Source organism: Salvia splendens, unplaced genomic scaffold, assembly GCF_004379255.2.
Source record: "Salvia splendens isolate huo1 unplaced genomic scaffold, SspV2 ctg419, whole genome shotgun sequence".
Lineage (NCBI taxonomy): Eukaryota > Viridiplantae > Streptophyta > Magnoliopsida > Lamiales > Lamiaceae > Salvia > Salvia splendens.
The window spans coordinates 42,459-59,691 of NW_024599068.1; the positions used below are offsets into that span (position 1 = coordinate 42,459).

Consider the following 17,233-nt stretch of genomic DNA (forward strand, 5'->3'; position numbering starts at 1 on the left):
CAAAATCACAAACACAAGATCAAAGTTCACCGTACACAAAACACAAACACTACATACACTATGCGCATTACATACATTACACATAATACATATATTATACACAATACACACAATGCACATTATATATTCAAAATAAAATTATACACTATGCGCATTACATTCTAGCATTTAATACACATTGTGCACAAAATATAGACAATATACACTGCTCACATACATAAAATAAACATACTACACACTATTAAAAAAATTAACACACTTTACACACACTATAGACAAAATATACATACTTCACGCACTGCACATACACTACACTACACACAAAATATACATACTTCATACACTACATACACCATTGCACCCACTAAACACACTACAAGAAATAAAAATTTCACAGCATATAGACGGCACATAGTATCCACAAAATATACACACATACACATACACATACACATACACATGAAATACATGCACTTCAAAAGGAAAAACACAACACATGCACTACACACATTATACATATATTACAAACACTATAAACAGATCCACACACTATACACCAAATACACGCATTTCATTTGGTTTGAGAGTCCAATATAGGAAGCTAGTTGTTCTGTCCACTCCTTCCCAAGTCCTGCAAGAAGAAACAAACTTCATTAAAGTCTGCAAGAAGACGACAAATATGATGAATAAATGTGGTGAGTGAAGCTGATTTGATAAAGAAAAAAAAGTGTAAGAAGCCGCATAGTGACAATGAGCTAGAATGTTTCATTACCTAAATTGCAAACCAAGAACGATAGGATATGAACAAATAATTAATGCCCGAGTTCAGCATGAAAGGAGGGCATACATTCTTATTATCTCAACAGTTGTACATCATCTTCATTCAAAAATCCTGACACTAAAGACTCCGCATGACTTAATAGTGAACCAACATGCAATAATGTATTAGAATATAGGTATGTACTACTACTTGATTAATCAAGGGAAGAGTTAGGAGCATGCATACACAAGTTCTTGCTAATTGTGGATACTCTGTCAGCTCTGAAGTAGAGAAAAGAATCCATCTGACAGTTTCTGATAGTCCTTCTGTATGAACCGAATGAACTTGTTGACAGATCCTTCTCATCTGAGATTGAAACAAATGTAATTAGTTGCTATATAATAGTAGCAAGCGGCATACCCTTACTAAAAACAGAAATTACTAAATCATTTACCGTGGCATACATCACGAACAAAGCAATGAAGGTTTGCAATCACTTTAATCAACAAAGACGTTCTTTGATGAGTATAAGAGGAACGAGGTACACTGCAAGGGGTTAATTCAAATAAAATGTGTCTATATACATTGATGATGACTTGGGGTGTTTAATGCAATAGTTGTAACTAACTGATTTGGCGAAATAAGAATTATCGAGGTGATGTATATAATACATAGTCTAATGGTGCATCCTCTTCAGAAACTAGAAGGCCAGACGAGCACCAGCCAGATACAAACTCTCCATGAGGGAATAGAAAGATTGCAGCTAAGGGTTCCCTGTATAGGTACACATTTTTTGGGTAAGAAAAAAAATGCAAAATTTCCATGAGAAAAGAAGATAAATTAAAAGAATTGATGTGTATGGTATGGCATACAAATGTCCGTTTACTCTTTAGACATGAAACGTCAAACAATATAAATATTTAACCATCATACATTGACAAGCTGAAACTCTTCTTACTAATCATTTGTATTTGTTTGCAGTGACAAAAATCAAACGAGGAAATGATGTCACTTGAACAGTTCGTGGTACTTTCCAATTAGATTATTAAAATGACAAAAATATTTATACTGGTAATTTACAAACTCATTGTATGTGCTAAGTGACTTGTGAACATAGCAACAACAGTTTGGGAAGCCCTCATTATTCCATTTCACAAGATACCAGCATATTCAAAAAATTAGTTGGTTAGGTTTGAGTTCAGAAATTTGCTACTAGATCCACATGCACACTATACTTGCAAATGACATGCAAAATACAAATAAGATTGTCGACAGACAACATAATACTACCATTTAAGCTAAGATAAGCTCGGAGGTGATCGTCAAGTCTAAGGTATTGCAGGTGCTCAAACTCTCACCTTTTCATTAAAAAGTTACTTTCATAAAATTAATATCCATTTGTTAAAACCAGCAATTTGATCAAAAAATATCTTCAAGCACATCATTGGTGTGTTCAAATAGGCAAAAACATTTTCTAAGAAACTCAGATGTCATGTTCGAGTCTTTTCGACCTTCAATCATGAATAGCAAAGAAACCATGGCACGGAATCCATGGCACTCTAAAATTTTAAAATTAGTTGTACTGATGGAAAGCTTACAAAGTTTATCATGATGAATGACCGAAAATTTGAATCATCTGAGAAGACAACTGCCAAGCGCATTGCATTAAGTTCCAGTTGCCCCTTCGGGTAGCTTGCTGCGGAGGGAGCATTAAACATTTTTTTTAGCAATGCAAGAACCTATACAAAACAAATGCCCATTTGTTAAAACCAGCAATTTGATCAAAAAATATCTTCAAGCACATCATTGGTGTGTTCAAATAGGCAAAAACATTTTCTAAGAAACTCAGATGTCATGTTCGAGTCTTTTCGACCTTCAATCATGAATAGCAAAGAAACCATGGCACGGAATCCATGGCACTCTAAAATTTTAAAATTAGTTGTACTGATGGAAAGCTTACAAAGTTTATCATGATGAATGACCGAAAATTTGAATCATCTGAGAAGACAACTGCCAAGCGCATTGCATTAAGTTCCAGTTGCCCCTTCGGGTAGCTTGCTGCGGAGGGAGCATTAAACATTTTTTTTAGCAATGCAAGAACCTATACAAAACAAATGCCCATGATACCACCAAATAAGACAAAATGACAAATTGACAAATGCATATGTATTGGAGGCCGATATTGCAATGCTTATTATATAGGAAATACTATAAACATTTGTTATAGACCGGATTGCGACTGAGTAATACTACAAACTAGGATTATAATAGGCAGTTAAAAATCAAAAGAAAAAGTTTGAAATGTGTCATATTTGGGTTTTCTTGATGTGTAAAATTTCTGCAGCACATTTAAGATTATTTTAGTTTCATTTTCAGTGTACAAAACTTGCTGGTTTTTCAATGTAATTGTAACAATCGATCTAAAGGGTCTGGGAATTCTTTTTCTATTATAAATGCAATGAAACATGTATATCTATCAAAGTTATAACAGAAACTGCATGATGCTTTGATTTTAGAATACCTCGAGTCAAACAAACTTTGCTATATCCTGAGTTGCTGTGTTGCTGGCCACCTCATCCAGGTAGGATACACTTTCAGCTTCACAAAAGTGCAAAAGCAACAACGGAAAAAATCAGATTTACTTTAAGAAATAAGGGGCTGTTCACACAACCACACCAAGCACAAGCACATAAAATTATTATGGTGTGCTAACTTCACCAGCAGTTGTAATATTCAAAGACATATATCCACTTATCTTAACTGGAAAGTGCACTCACAATAGATAAAGCTTTAGATTTTAGGTGGGAGATAGCATCCATGTATGAGGAAATATTGTTTGAGCACGATAACTTAAGTTCATGACGGCCTGACCAGAATAAGAACGCCTCCATTGCCACACAACTCCTGAATTAATAAACAGGTCACAGGGAAAAACAAATAATAAAGAAGCAAAAGGGGAAAAGGAAAAAAGAGAAAGTAATCAGGAATGAAGAAAGAATTCAGAGTGTTGAGGAACTTGACCAAACAAATCAAGTCAACAGATAAAATATACAGAAATCAGAGAGGCTAGAGTCCATACATTGAAATTAAATTATTTAGTGCACGAAAATTGTTTGCAAAATAAAGTAATGAAGGAAACATCCCCAATATGTAATTCAAATTATTAATTAGATTTTCCTACATGGGCCTATATAACTTTTGTAGTCACCCTGCCACTGTAGATGCAACAAGCTACACCTTATATGATGAGAGTGGCTGCCAAGATGAGGGAGAGGCAGCAACATCAAGGGGTATCTCAATTTAGTTTAGTGTCGAAATAGTTCCGACATTCAATTTTGATTGATCGATTACATTGTTTTCTTTAAATATATACTGCCATCTTTCCTATCATCTTTACAAGATAGTCTTACCTTCGTACCTTCCTATTATGCATTAAAACTCCTTTTTAGGACGCTTATTCCCTACAAAACAGTGTAAAATCATTTGCATATCATGTAAGACCCTGAACAAATTAAGTGTTATTTAAACGTGGTTTTTTATTTACATGATTTTCAAATCTTAAGTAAAAGGAAGTAAACGTTTTATATCATAAAAAAATCCTTCGTTTTCTTTTATCAAGTATAAGTTTTGTCTTACATCACTAGAATAGGTAATTACAACATCACAAGAAAAGATACATGAGATGATCTCTTACAGAAAAAATGTAGCGTTGGGCTACTCTTTTTTTCATCTGGGCTTAGAGTCCAATAAAGGAAGCTAGTCCTAAAGGTAATATAAAAAATGGTTAGTGATAAAATATATATGTGCTAAGGTAAATATCATTTCTACTAAGCCCCAAAAACAGATGCACTTAACATTTTATGGAAAAAGGTGTGAATGATATCCATAGGTTAAGCATGAGAGGTTTTACATGGACTAATTGTTTTTCATATGCAGCACGAACGATCCGGGACACAAACTGACCTATAAATAACCTACAAAGAAGATTGCCTATCTACAAAATGCACATAATGAATAAATGTGGTGAGTGAAGCAGGTTTATTAAAGAAAAAAAAGTGCAACTACAAGAAGCTGCATAGTGACTATGTGCTAGAATGTTTCAATTACCTAAATTGCAAACTAAGATAGGAAAAACAAATAATTAATGCCTGAGTTCAGCATGAAAGGAGGGCAAACATTCTTATTATCTCAACAGTTGTACATCATCTTCATTCAAAAATCCTGACACTAAAGACTCCGCATGACTTAATAGTGAACCAACATGCAATAATGTATTAGAATATAGGTATGTACTACTACTTGATTAATCAAGGGAAGAGTTAGAAGCAGGCATACATAAGTTCTTGCTAATTGTGGATACTCTGTCAGCTCTGAAGTAGAGAAAAGAATCCATCTGACAGTTTCTGATAGTCCTTCTATATGAACCGAATGAATTTGTTGACAGATCCTTCTCATCTGGGATTGAAACAAATATAATTAGTTACTAAATAGTAGTAGCAAGCGGCATACCCTGATTAAAAACGAAAATTACTAAATCATTTACCCAGGCATACATCAGGAACAAAGCAATGAAGGTTTGCAATCACTTTATTCAACAACGAAGTTCTCTGATGAGCATAAGAGGATCGAGGTACACAAGGGGTAAATTCAAATTTAATGTGTCTATATACATTGATGACTTAGGGTGTTTCAGACAATGCAATAGTTGTAATAAGAATTATCTAGGTGATGCATATAATACATAGTCTAATGGTGCATCCTCTTCAGAAACTAGAGGGTCAGACGTGCACCAGCCAGATACAAACTCTCCATGAGGGAATAGAAAGATTGCAGCTAAAGGTTCCCTCTAAATCAGGTTCAGTATGAGCAGCTGAAATCTTATTAAGTGCCCTCTCTATAAATGCTACAAAGTGCAGGATAAGATTGCAGTACTGTGACCACCCAATGAGACGGTCCACAAACTGCTCCAATGCCTCAGTCCCAAAGAAAAACATATGAATGTCATAAAGCCATGGTCAGACTGAAATTCTCAATAATAACATTAACTGATAACCAAGGAAGGAACAAACTTTTGAATCTTCAGGCTTCCTCAAAGCATCTAAAACAGCTCGTAAAGCAATGCCCAGCGTAAGGTGAGTAACAAGTTGATGCTTAATGCCTGATCCTGAAGCAGAAGCATCCACAAAGGATAAATATTAGGCAAGCTGAATATTTTAGATTGAAGAGTATTTTACAACACTATTTATCTGTGCTCATGTTTGTTCAATCAGGAACCCAGAATTTGTTGTATCAAACATAATCATCAAACGGACCAATAAAGATAACAAACTCAAAGAAAGTAGACTAATGTATAAAACTACATAATTGACATATAAGAGATGTTAAGTCAAATTAAATTGTTGAGGAACTTGACCAAACCAATCAAGTCAACAGATAAAATATACAGAAACCACATAATCCTGGACATTATGGTACAGGTATCTAGTTGAACATAGGTAATGATTGACAATTCAAGAAACGAAAATTGATTCGAGAATACAACCATTTTTATATATATGATTGAGAGTGCTATCAGTTAGCACATAGGTTACCAGAGGAACCGATCAAAATTACAAGTCATTTTAGTAAGGAGTCCATAACAAGGAAGAAAATCCTCAGAGTAAAAGCATGTGAAAACCAAAAGGATCAAGATAAAGCATAAACAGAGACCAAAAAAACTATAAGACAGCTACATCCAATCACCACTATGGAAGTTTCTCTTCTCTCAGCTGTAACACCAGTCCCAATGTTAATGTAACCAAAAAACACACCATGAGAGAAAGTAGCACAGCTAAAAGTGATAATTTTCTTGCTGAGGTTGATCTAGAAGACCGTGGAAAACCCACGAGGCAGATTGTATTGACAGCATAGCGCCACTGTGTCACTGCATTGTGGGTTTGAGTAGATTAGCTCTCAAAAATACAGTCAAAACAATGTAAAAATAGAAAAAGTATCGAGTGACAAAGACCCTATTACTTGCCTAGGGAAGGGTAGGTGTATTGTGTTGGCTTCATGAAATTAGGAGTCCACTCTCATCTAGAGAACTTGGTGGTCTCTGTTGTAGTGGGATCAAAGAGGGAATTGCTAATCCAGACAATATGCTGCCGGGTCCGATCAGAGAAAATGGTGGGCCTGCAATCTGAAAACAAAAGGACACAATTACAGTGATCATAAGTTCACGCAAATCACTTGGAATAGAAGTATTATCCACAACTACATAGTCATGAGAAACCAGAAACCACACATAGGCATGAGGGAAGATGATTTTGGATGATGACATCCAGATAGCAATTTAACATTTGTCATGTTTTCAAGGAAACAATCCTCTGTTCCTCATATGCAGGTTCAACAACTTAACAGGAAGATAACATTAATACCTCAATCTGTGGAGCAGAAGATTGAATAAGACTGGGTCGGTGATTAGTATTGGAACTATGGCCAACATCAGGTTCAGTATGAGCAACTGAAATAGCTCGTAAAGCAATGCCCAGGCATAAGGTGAGTAACAAGTTGATGCTTAATGACTGATCCTGAAGCAGAAGCATTCACAAAGGATAAACATTAGGCAAGCTGAATATTTTAGAACAGGAAAACATTATAACTAACATAGTTAGGTTAGAGTAGGCTAATCAAGTAATCAAGTCAACAGATAAAATATACAGAAATCGGAGTAGGCTAGAGTCCATACATTGTAATTAATTATTTACTGCACGAAAATTGTTTGCAAAATAAAGTAATGAAGGAAACTTCCCCAATATGTAAGTCAAATAATTAATTAGATTTTCCTACATGGGCCTATATAATTTTTGCAGTCACCCTGCCATAGTAGATGCAACAAGCTGCACTTTATATGAGAGTGGCTGCCAGGATGGGGGAGAGGCAGCAACATCAAGGGGTATCTCAATTTAGTTTAGTGTCGAAATAATTCCACATTTCACCTCATGCATTCTTGGTGGTTGTGAAGATCAAACATCCTTATTTAAAAAATCAGGATTACCTTCAAATTGTCAAACTACATCCTTTAGAAGAGAAGAGGGTGTGACATCCTTGAGGTCAACACTTAAATGCTTAAACAGAACCTGAAACCAAAGAGATATCAACAAAGAAAATTGTCCAAAATTTATGATTTGGAATCCAAAACCAAGATTAACCAGATATATGTTTATACAGAATTACTTCAATCTTAAATTTGAGATTACCACTGCTCAACGGTGAGGAGGCCCGTATGCAATGCTGTTTGAACAGGCTTTGAAAATCTGAAACAAACACATTTTGAGTTGAAATAAACTTGGACTCGCAAGTACATAAAAAATAAACCATGGATCGTACCTTTGAGGTAAAAGGATTAACAGGCATCCTGAGTCCCTTAAAAGCATTCAACAAATAATATACTTCCATGTGTCAGAAAAAAATTTGAATCAAGAAGATGAGATAATAATATTTATTGCAACATGAGGATTTCAGACAACCCAACTCCAAGTTTATGAAGTAAACTCAAAAACAAAACAGACGAAAAGAAGAATCTATCACTTGTTCCCTTAGAACTTGATTTTTTCCAATAGTAATCTTCCCAAGCCAGCTTCCTAAATTTTCAGCAGTGATAGTTCTTCCACACTAGATTTTACAAGTTCTGTTTAAAACAGAACCTAGACATAGTACAAATACCAAGAATAAAAACCGGCTTTCCAAAATGAATAAAGTAAGTAGAAAAATCAAACCTTGCAGTTTACATAAATGGCTTGCACAATATCTCTGTTCAAATGTTTCAATTTTATTTCAAATATTTCAAAATGCCAAACAGAAAGAGTAACTCCAAAGGTAAATTGCATCCAGAGAACTATTTAAGGTAAGGAATGTAGTGTCAAGCTAAATCTCTCCCTCTCCATAACTATATACAACGCAAACCAGATATCTAGTCCTGAGCTTCTGATGCTGGAGCCTGTTCCAAACATGGACGGATAGTATAAAATTCAAAATTTCAATAAACTCTTTAGCTTTAGCCTCAACATTTGCAGTGGACAAGTTATTTATAATAAAAAGATATCTAGTCCTGAGCTTCTGATGCTGAAGCCTGTTCCAAACATGGACGGAAGAGTCAGATACTAAAAGAGAATAACAAAACAACAGATTAGACAAACATCATAAGTAATAGAATAGAATATCAGAGACTATACACCGCAGATAATTCATATAATACCGGAACATATTCTAAGTAGGACATACCAACATACGGACAAGTACAACATAAAACTCCAAATTATCTTAGAAAATACTATGAATACCATATTTACCTTTGCCAAGATTGAGGACAGTAACAAATGCTCTAGCATATAAATCGCTTTTACCTTTGCAGATATTTGCAGAATTCTATAATGACCATTTGATACCAGAAACAACATAATCATGGACATACATTTAACAGATATATTAAGATGCCAGATTTGACAATCAATGGGGTTTATATATCAAAGAAACACAACTAAAGCACATATTTGTACACGGCATATGACACAGAAAAATAGAATATTATGTATGTGTTAATTATAAAGCTGCAAGGTAGCAAAAAAGTGGATTAGAAAAAGTAGAAACACGTCATGCACAGTATAACTCACAAAAATATAATATATGTAACAGATAAATTATAAAGCTCGCCCTCAAGCAAGTTAGACAATTAAGCACACACACAAGACATTAGATAATCCTCTACTTCAAGTCAGGCCAAATCGCACAAATCATTAGAGAAATTAGGTTGACCCCGAATTCTCTCGCGGGTAAGACTTTAGAACAACAACTGTACACGAACTAATTCCCTAAGAGCTAGGCATCCCAATGCTTCAATCTAAGTTCGAGTTATGTCTTGGGAGTCTCAAACCATCGTCGCTAATTCCTAAAGAGAAGTTCTTCCGGCTATTCTTTATTTTAAGCACATAAGATCTTTCTCCCAAACTCAAACAAAATTCATTGCTCACAAGTCAATATGATGCATACATGAAAAGGTCTTATTCATTTGGATGTAATGGGGCTTTTGGTAAAGGTGTGATCATATATGGTTAAGTAGGTTACCACCATTATTAAAATGCTAGCACATCCATCAAAACATCCTTCACATCTCACTCAATGCGTACAAAATTCTGATAGCTCAACACCCCAAACTTGAGATTTTCTACCATCTAAACCAATTCATCTTATTCTTTTGAGCGTTCTTTAACCATTTCTAATTTTCGCTCAATATTTTTTTTTCTAGCATTGGCTTTTTTTACACATGAAAGGCTGCCTTTTTATTTTTACTTTTTTCCTGCCTTGCCTTTTTTACACATATGAAAGGCTGCCTTTTTCTTTTTTTTCGAGCCTTGGCTTTTTTAAACATGAAAGGCTGCCTTCTTATTTTTATTTTTTCGAGCCTTGGCTTTTTTTACACATGAAAGGCTGCCTTTTTCTTTTTCTTTTCGAGCCTTGGCTTTTTTTAAACATGAAAGGCTGCCTTCTTATTTTTATTTTTTCGAGCCTTGGCTTTTTTTACACATGAAAGGCTTCCATTTTACTTATTTTTTTTCGAGCCTTGGCTTTTTTTACACATCTCAGGAAAAATGAATATCACCAAATGAATGTTCCAGGACTTCCATCTTTTTCTTGCCACCATAAATACCATCCCAAGAATGTGCTAGCACTTTAATTTTAGTGACTGGGGTAGAAAATACAGGCCAATGAATGGATATAATAGATAGGCTAATATAGTGACTTCAATATTTTTAACAAAGAAATTAGGCTTTGGGGGCTCAAACTGGCTCACTAGGGGTATATGCAGGGTTAGGCATGTGATAATTTGGATATGAGGCTTTTAGTCCTATTGCCCAAATCATTATTATGCACCAATATCAACAAGATTGCAACTCGTAAAGCTCTCATTCAGTCGATCGACCATATGCCTTTTTCAATTAATTTTTCAAAACCGGAATAGTTCTCTCTCCTTAGCTCAAGAAATCGGACACCAAAGAACACTATTGTCACTTTATCTGAAGCACGGGAAACCTAGCTCTCCAGAAGTTAGTAAGCAACAACAAGTTTGCAGACCAACCCTTGAGAGAAACGAAGTCTACACTAATAACCCATAAAAAAGTATGTTAGTTACAATCAATATAGAGAAAATCTTGCATGCACACACAAATAGCAAGTGGTGAAAGTCTGTTCGTGGAAGCTTTTTGTTCTCATAACAAAGCAGTATAGTACTATGGCACTTTCAGATATTTATGAAGCTAATATCCCTTGTTTATCTATTGGTGATGCGTCTGAATTCATTAAAAAATAGGGAGATGCATATATTAAAGAACCATGACAGGCAACCTTTCAGAAATTTACTCTCAATAATAACATGTCAGTTACAAAGAGAAAATAACATTTAAATTCTCTATAAAATTAACATTTCAGCCACAGATGAGAATAAATAGCAGCTAGGCTCTCATGTATAAGTAGGAAACATCACAAGTTGAGTATATACAAGTTTGAATAACACCCAAATAAGATGAGAAGTAAACTTACCAGAATCCTCAAAGACTAGGATTTGAGGTAGAGTTACCAGAATCCTCGAATACGTATGGGAAAACTACTTGCTTGTAAAACTACCTGCTGACATACCAAAATGCTGAAAACAAATCTCTACCAGTATATCTTTAGCAGAACGAAAAAAATTACTCTATCAATTTAGATCATCTTCGAAACTTTGCGATATTCAATTTTGATTGATCAATTACATTGTTTTCTTTAAATATATAGTGCCATCTTTCCTGTCATCTTTACAAGATAGTCTTACCTTCCTACCTTCCTTTTCTGCATTAAAACTCCTTTTTTATGAAGCTTATGCCCTACAAAACAGTGTAAAATCATTTGCATATAATGTAAGACCCTGAGCAAATTAAGTGTTATTTAAACGTGGCTTTTATTTACATGATTTTCAAATCTTAAGCGAAAGGAAGGAAACGTTTTATATTATAAAAATATCTTTTGTTTTCTATTATCAAGTGTAAGTTTTGTCTTACATCACTAGAAAAGGTAATTACAACATCACAAGAAAAGATACATGAGATGATCTCTTACAGAAAATATGTAGCATTGGGCTACTCTTTTTTTCATCTGGGCCGAGAGTTCAATATAGGAAGCTAGTCCTAAAGGTAATATAAAAAATGGTTAGTGATAAAAATATATATGTGCTAAGGTAAAGATCATTTCTATTAAGACCCCATAAACAAAACAGATGCACTTAACATTTTATGGAAAAAGATGAATGATATCCATAGGTTAAGCATGAGAGTTTTTACATGGACTAAATGATCTTCAGATGCAGCACGAACGATCCGGGACACAAAATGACTTATAAATAACCCACGAAGAAGATTACCTATCTATAGAATGCAGATAATGAATAAATGTGTTGAGTGAAGCAGGTTTATTACCTAAATATAAGAAGCAGCATAATAACCATGTGCTAGAATGTTTCATTACCTAAATTGTAAACTAAGAAAGATAGGACAAACAAATAATTAATGCCTGATATCAGCATGGAAGGAAAGCATACATTGAAATTACCTCAGCAGTTGTACATCATCTTCATTCAAAAATCATGACTTAATAATGAACCTACATGCAATGGTGTATTAGAATATAGATATGTACTACTACATGCAATAGTGTATTAGAAGCAGGAATACATAAGTTCTTGCTAATTGTGGATACTTTGTCAGCTTTGAAGTAGAGAGAAGAATCCATCTGACAGTTTCTGATAGTCCTTCCATATGAACCGAACGAACTTGTTGACAGATCCTTCTCATCTGGGATTGAAACAAAAGTTATTAGTTGCTAAATAATACCAAAATTACTAAATCATTTACCCTGGCATGCATCGGGACAAAGCAATGAAGGTTTGCAATCACTTTAATCAACAAAGACGTTCTCCGATGAGCATAAGAGGAATGAGGTACACTACAAGGGGTAAATTCAAATTTAATGTGTCTATATATATTGATGACTTAGGGAGTTTCAGACAATGCAATAGTTGTAACTGACTGATTTGGTGAAATATGAATTATCGTGGTGATGTATATAATTCATAGTCTAATAGTGCATCCTCTTTAGAAACTAGAAGGTCAGACGAGCAATAGCCAGATACAAACTCTTCATGAGGGAAAAGAAAGATTGCAGCTAAAGCTTCCCTCTATAGGAACGCATTTTTTGTGTCAGAAAAAAAATGCAAAATTTCCATGAGAAAAGATTATAACAATTGATAAATTAAAAGAATTGATGTGTATGGTATGGCATACCTATTTTCATTATACTTGAGACATGAAACGTCAAACAAATTAAATAATTAACCATCATACATTGACAAATAGCTGAAACTCTTCTTACTAATCATTTGTATCTGATTGCAGTGACAAAAGCCAAATGAGGAAATGATGTCGCTTGAACAGTTCGTGGAAGTTTTTCGATTAGATGATTAAAATGACAAAAATATTTGTACTGGTAAACTTGCAAATTCATTGTATGTGCTAAGTGACTTGTGAACATAGCAACAACAGTTTGGGAAGCCCTCATTATTACATATCACAAGATACCAGCATATTCAAAAAACTAGTTGGTTAGGTTTGAGTTCATAATTTGCCACTAGATCCACAGGCACACTATACTTGCAAATTTACTTGCAAGTGACATGCAAAATACAAATAACATTGTCCACAAATGACATAGTACTACCATTTTAAGCTAAGATAAGCTCGGAGGTGATCGAGAAGTCTAGGTTATTGCAGGTGCTCAAACTCTCACCTTTTCATTTAAAAGTTACTTTCATAAAATTAACATCCATTTGTTAAATCCAGCAATTTGATCAAAATATCTCTTCAAGCACATCATTGGTGTGTTCAAATAGGCAAGGACATTTTCTAAGAAACTCAGATGTCATGCTTCGAGTCTTTTCGACCTTCAATCATGAATAGCAAAGAAACCATGGCATGGAATCCATAGCACTCTAAAATTTTAAAATTAGTTGTACTGATGGAAAGCTTACAAAGTTTATCATGATGAATGACAGAAAATTTGAATCATCTGACAAGACATCTGCCAAGCGCATTGCATTAAGTTCCAGTTGCCCCTTCGGGTAGCTTGCCTCAGAGGGAGCATTAAACATTTTTTTTAGCAACGCAAGAACCTATACAAAACAAATGCCCATGATACCACCAAGTAAGACAAAATGACAAATTGACAACTGCATATGTATAGAAGGCAAAATCTTCTCAAAGTGCAGATATTGCAATGCTTATTGTATAGGAAATACTATAAACATTTGTTATAGACCGAACTGCGACTGGGTAATACTACAAACAAGAAAAAGTTTGAAATGTCGGATTTGGGTTTTCTCGTGTGTAAAATTTCTGCAGCACATTTAAGATAATTTTAGTTTCATTTTCAAAGTACAAAACTTGCTGGTTATTCAATGTTATTGTAACAATAGATCTAAAGGGTCTGGGAATTCTTTTCCTATTATAAATGCAATGACACATGTGTCTCTCTGAGAGTTATGACCAGAACTGCATGATGCTTTCACTTTAGAAACCAATACCTTGAGTCCAACAGACTTTGCCACATCCTGAGTTGATGTTTTGCTGGCCACCTCTTCCAGGTAGGATACACTTTCAGCTTCACAAAGGTGCAACAGCTGCAGCAGAAAAAATATACATTTACTTCAAAGAAAGAATGGCCGGTTTACACAACCACACCAAGCACAAGCACATAAAAATTTTAAGGTGCTGCTAACTTTACCAGCAGCAGTTGTATTATTCAAAGGCATAAATCCACTAATCTTAATTGGAAAGTGCACTCGCAATAGATAAAGCTTTAGATTTTAGGTGAGAGATAGCAGCCATGTACGAGGAAATATTGTCTAAGCCCTAATAATTTTAAGTTCATGACGGCCTAAACCAGAATAAGAACGACTACATTACAACACTACTCCTGAATTAATAAACATGACACAAGGAAGAAAATAAATAATAAAGAAACAAAAGGGGAAAAGAAAAGAGAAAGTAAACAGGAATGAAGAAAGAATTCAGAAGTGTGAGATTTTAGTTCTCTAGCGGGATAAAGTTATAAATGCTATTAATAGAACTTGTAATATGCTAATTCACAGTACTAATCTAGCTTAAAAATAATTGACTGCCCAACATTGTATAATCATTCTCTAGTGTAACAATTACTTTATCCGTCCCCCAGTTCTATAGCACAATTACTATGTCTGGTGTCCCCTAAAATTTAGCACTTCCCATTTTGGTTCATGAAGACACTCTAGTTTATATTTCAAACTTCCAATGACACATTTATCAAAAAACCACATTTTTTCACAACATAGTGGGACCCTCAATAAAACCCTTTATCCACTTAAACCACATCGACCAAATGTGCTATACTATTGGGAGACAAGGAATTACATTCCCACGTATCAAACATCAACTTTTTCACCCAAGCTCAAATGTAACAAACAAATCCTAGGACATACATCAACATGCATCAGATAAAGCTGCAGCCACATAAGCAAATCAAGCTGATTATGGAATCTCTTACTATCTCACTTGGACAGAAATAAATGAAGTCCCGGAGCAGAAACATGTATGCAAAATAGAAATTCCAGCTTAAGTTCCCTGGAGCAGAAACATGTATTCACCACATTTGACATTTTAAAGAAATGTCAATGCTTTCAGGCAGTGAAAACTCTAATCAGATGAAAGGATAAAATCTTGTTCTTCACAATGCATTCCAGGAACAACTTTTGCTGACACAAGGACTGTAGAAATTGAAGAGAAGAATCACACTCTGGCAGAGGTGATTCAAGGTCTCTTCAGTAGTAGGGAAAGCACTTCCAGATGAATCGTTGGTCTGCAGAAACTTGACATCTACACAAACAGCAGCAAATTCTGCCTCTATGAATATGTCCACCTGCCACCAACTCTACTTACTCAGCCACAACATTACTTGATAACACATTGAAATAACAACAATCAAGATGATGGAGTAGGAAGAATTATACCATTAAACAAGTAATTTAATGTTCTTAGTTTTCACCAAATCCTGGATTGCTACCTTGTAATATGCATTCAATGCTTGAGCAACCTCTTGGTAGTGTGGAGAAACAATTTTATAATACAAACTACCAGAGCCGAATGAAGAAGAACCATGCCATTGGGTATGGTGTGAGATTCCTGGATACGAAGTAGTAAGTACATATCTACAAACAACAGAGGAAAGATCTAAACTTTCAAGGAAATGAATACTGACATGTCTGTATGGACCAAGTAGAACTAGCAGATAGAAGACCAGGTCAATCAGTTGCTCTGATATCTTCACATCATCAAGCAATATCTGAAGAAAACATATGATGATATATGAATTAAGGGGGATACAAATATAACCATATCATGATACACGTAACAAGTATGATGCCAAAAGTTGAGAATGTCAATAATTTTCAAGTACAATAAACAACAAAGATAAATTAAGAAAGAGCTAGGATCAATGTGAAGATAAGGAGCTGTGAATCATAATTATTAAAGGTTAAAGACCAAAAGGGCCCTGGAGAAGTGGAACTAAAATACCTACACAACATTAAGTAGCGCATTTTATTGGTGAGTTTATGAGCTTAGGAAGTTGTGGTTTATGCAAAAACATTAGCAACTGCACATACCTAAAACTAGAGGAAATTAAGCAGAAAGGTTGTCAGGATAACTAGAAAAAAACTTGTTAAGATACTTTTAAACCTCCATCTATTACAATAGTTTCCTAAAGCAAAAATAAGGAAAGTGAAAACAAAGATACTGTTACATGATGCAGTGGAAAAAACCACTATAAGAGAATACATGTCACTAGTAAAGTAACCAAGTCAAATAAAAAATTCTTTCAATCCGTGTATGTTTGTCATCTTGCATCAATCAGCACACAAATCCAATTATAAGTGTAATATAGGGCTTTTGAAAACTAACAAAATTAGACCAGTGTCGTCTGCTTGATATGATGATAGAAAATACAGTTTGACTTCCGATAACCTGTTCAATTTTGGGCACTCGAGAGGCAAGATGAATCATGGAATGCAAGAGAAGAATTCCACATAGCAAATACTTGAATGTGGATTTGTCCATTTCCCAATCCATAATCACTGCAATAAGGTGACGAGGAAGATTCCTTGCATATTTTTCCATGTCAACCTGCAATAATCATGTAATTCCAACATGTGCATTCCGAAGTATAAATACCAATAACAATATCTGTAACATAAACAGTAACATTTAGAACAACCCTATTAATTTCTACGAGTACATCCCTAATACAACAAGCCAAGAAATTGAAGATTTGACCTCTGCAGAGTTCCCAACAAACTACAGTTCCAGCATCACACAACTG

The 17,233-nt window shown here is 34.7% G+C and overlaps 1 protein-coding gene and 1 long non-coding RNA gene across 16 annotated transcripts; both read right to left on the reverse strand.

Annotated features, from left to right (window-relative positions):
• Window positions 1-481: 481 nt before the first annotated feature.
• Window positions 482-17,233, reverse strand: LOC121790130. Of its 15 annotated transcripts, none has more exons than XR_006048202.1 (16): window positions 16,879-17,227; window positions 16,115-16,198; window positions 15,867-16,038; window positions 15,339-15,775; window positions 14,406-14,501; window positions 13,854-13,994; window positions 12,527-12,621; window positions 12,380-12,430; window positions 11,891-11,958; window positions 11,607-11,658; window positions 11,336-11,419; window positions 8,129-8,870; window positions 7,999-8,055; window positions 7,797-7,878; window positions 7,177-7,329; window positions 6,786-6,938 (listed from the first exon to the last, which is right to left on the reverse strand). XR_006048202.1 is itself a non-coding variant. In XM_042188411.1 (12 exons), exons 5-10 carry the CDS (start codon window positions 15,446-15,448, stop codon window positions 1,454-1,456), a joined length of 645 nt encoding a protein of 214 aa, XP_042044345.1. In that variant the 5' UTR covers window positions 15,449-15,775; window positions 15,867-16,038; window positions 16,115-16,198; window positions 16,879-17,037; window positions 17,188-17,233; the 3' UTR covers window positions 482-631; window positions 1,007-1,126; window positions 1,215-1,453. The 15 variants fall into 15 exon arrangements, 3 of the variants coding, with proteins under 3 accessions (XP_042044345.1, XP_042044346.1, XP_042044347.1); XR_006048201.1 differs by having other exon boundaries at window positions 12,369-12,430; XR_006048209.1 differs by having other exon boundaries at window positions 11,336-11,658; window positions 12,369-12,430; window positions 14,406-14,482; window positions 15,404-15,775.
• Window positions 3,956-5,400, reverse strand: LOC121790132. The gene is made up of 4 exons (XR_006048211.1): window positions 5,304-5,400; window positions 5,096-5,215; window positions 4,455-4,522; window positions 3,956-4,221 (listed from the first exon to the last, which is right to left on the reverse strand). It is a non-coding gene; the product is annotated as an uncharacterized LOC121790132 (long non-coding RNA).

What these genes read in the sequence shown, in the direction of transcription:
- LOC121790130 (XM_042188411.1), bottom strand. Translation starts at nt 15,448, where the DNA reads ATGTTTCTGCTCCGGGACTTCATTTATTTCTGTCCAAGTGAGATA. An exon ending in CATTCATCATGATAAACTTT is followed by an intron (nt 2,862 to 13,853) that starts GTAAGCTTTCCA and finishes TGTTTTGTATAG; the next exon opens with GTTCTTGCATTGCTAAAAAA. An exon ending in CATTCATCATGATAAACTTT is followed by an intron (nt 1,535 to 2,358) that starts GTAAGCTTTCCA and finishes GTACCTATACAG; the next exon opens with GGAACCCTTAGCTGCAATCT.